This window comes from Mizuhopecten yessoensis, unplaced genomic scaffold, assembly GCF_002113885.1.
Source record: "Mizuhopecten yessoensis strain PY_sf001 unplaced genomic scaffold, ASM211388v2 hete_36088444, whole genome shotgun sequence".
Lineage (NCBI taxonomy): Eukaryota > Metazoa > Mollusca > Bivalvia > Pectinida > Pectinidae > Mizuhopecten > Mizuhopecten yessoensis.
In genome coordinates this window covers 1-2,500 of record NW_018483696.1, presented here as the reverse complement: position 1 = coordinate 2,500, position 2,500 = coordinate 1, and the positions used below count along the sequence as shown (strand labels likewise).

Here is a 2,500-nt window from a genome sequence, read left to right as displayed (position 1 = left end):
TTTTAAACATTGTTAAACAGCAAGTCTTTTTAATAATCAATGTTAACAATTTTCTCGTTCAGGACTGTAACTGTAAAATAAATTTTCTAGAGTTGGTTTGCCCGGCCGGATGGGAGAAGTATCAGAGTCAGTGTCTGAAGGTGTTCAATGACACTGCCAGTAGTTACACTGGAGCCGTGACAGCCTGTCAGACAGAGGGCAGCACTCTAGCCAGCGTACCTGCAGTCTTCGCAGCAGATGTTATAGGTGATCTAGTGTAAGTGAAATCTGTCAGAATTCTTCCAAAGTACTTCCAAGCCAAAACAAAAATGCATTTCTCTTTCATAATATTCATAATGACAGGTTTTTGCATAATTAGGTTAAGTCTTACTGACAATACCTTCAAATAGGACAATTTTGAAAAAAATAATGAAATATTAAACAAAAAATTTACATCACCAACTAAGTATTTACTTCTGTAAATATTATTACTCTCTGTAATATTATATAATCCTTGTGGGCGAAGCCCAAATATCAAAGTGAAACATGTAAAAAAAGGCTATGAAATGAACAGCCATCAGATCAGATGTGAGTCTGGAGTAGTATCCAGTCGCGCTGCCTATACCTTGGGCATCTGATCTCACACGAGAGATCCACTTACACACTGGTCATGTTTTCACCAAGTTCTGTTTAACCACCGGACAACTCATTCAATGTATACATGTATAGGCTTTGTCTATCTTTGTAATTACATCATTTTTACTGGTAGATTAAGTCATGCTTATACAAGTTGTGTTTTTCAGTACTGCTGCTGGATGGAGTGAAGCCTATGTAGGATTACATAAACCTATCAATGGCATGTATACGTATGAAGATGGCACACGTTTGGTACACAAATACCTGATGACCAAAGAGAATAAACTTGATCATTCAGAAGAGAAATGTGGTACACTAGGAGAGAACTACAACTTTGAAACCAGATCGTGTACATCTTTATTGGCTTTTGTGTGCCAAAAACCTCTAGGTAAGTATGATTCTAAGTTGTTTTTGACAGTGGAAACAAAAATTGTTTTGACAGGATGCAGCAATTTAAAACAGTGCACTATCTATATAGCTAGAATGTTTTGGTTTGTTTGTGTTTTAACTCCTATTAACAGCTATGGTCATACTTTACAATACATGGGTATACAATATATATGATCAGTTAGTAAATTCAATACAATTTGAATTTTTCACATAAGGTGCTAACTACTGGTCATATGCCACCTGATACAATACCTCCACTTATGAATGTGCCTGCATGTGTGCTAGAGGGATATTAGTGTTCTGTTTTGCAGAAGGAACATTCTTCTCATGGCATCTCCTTTACACTGTGCTACCTCACGACCACTAGATGTTTCAGTACAGACACTTTAGCACCCGGCCCAGACCTTTTCTTCTCCGCCTCGGTTATTAGAGTTGTGTGAACAGAGAACAAATACTTTGTCTGAATATACCCACTTCAGGGATCTGCATAGAAGGTCAGAGTGCTAACAACTCCACCAAACTTGCCTTAAAATACAGCATGACCACATAATGATCATTTAAATCTATAATTTCAGATGAGTATGGGATCCCAACTGACTTTTCCAACCTGCCATGTTCAACAGATAATTTCTGTAACAACACCAACCTTGTATGTGCACAATGGAAAGATAAATCTACATTCCTAACTCCAAAATGTGTTGGCATTGGTAAGTAACGTGACCTACATATCAAGGATTTTACACCTCCAATTAATTGAAACTATACATTTATCAGATATTGTAACATTTTCAAGCTGCCATGACTGTGCAAAGATAAAGCACAGATTATATGGTTCCCAATACTATTGGTCCATTGGATGGTATGCAAAGGAATACAATGACAAAAAATTCAAAAAAAATCTTCTTCAGACCCCAAAATTTCTAAAACAATCTTCATAAATAGAAAAATTACTTTGTCAAAGTTGTGAATTTCATTACTACTGGATCATCAGTTCCACCTTAGGGAGGGGTAACGTTTATGATGGTTTATACAGGGAATAACAATTCTGATATATTTTGTTTGTTTCACCAGTAAATATTTAAAACTTGGTTGGAATCTTGAGGTGGTAGTTGGATGGTATAAAAGTTAAGATATTTATCCAAATCTGCAGCCTGAGGAGTTGGACCAAAAAAGGATCTAATTGGTTACAGTTTTAAACTGGCTTCTTCAAACTTGAAAGTTCTAGTGACCTTAAAAGCCTTGTTTTTGAATATTTGAAATGTCACAATGTCTCTATTTTCCTATCAGAGGAGACAAAACATCAAACTAGTGATTGTCAATTCTATTTTCTATCCCTTCTTATGGCACTACATAAGATAAACCAGATAAATCTGCTCAAATCAGTTATATTTGTACCATCAATGACATTGACCTTGTCACTTTGTATAGCACAAGACCATGACCTTTGTCTCTTTGTACTGTAGATGACATTGACCCTTGTCAGTTTGTTCTGTAG

The 2,500-nt window shown here is 36.0% G+C and overlaps 1 protein-coding gene across 1 annotated transcript; it reads left to right on the top strand.

Moving 5' to 3' along the window:
- Positions 1–62: 62 nt before the first annotated feature.
- On the top strand, positions 63–1,712 carry LOC110444299 (snaclec B1-like; the record flags this gene model as incomplete). Its single annotated transcript, XM_021488689.1, has 3 exons — positions 63–256; positions 783–1,003; positions 1,581–1,712. Coding segments are annotated over 3 exons (547 nt in total), but the record flags the coding sequence as incomplete, so codon positions are not given.
- Between the last annotated feature and the right edge of the window lie 788 nt (positions 1,713–2,500).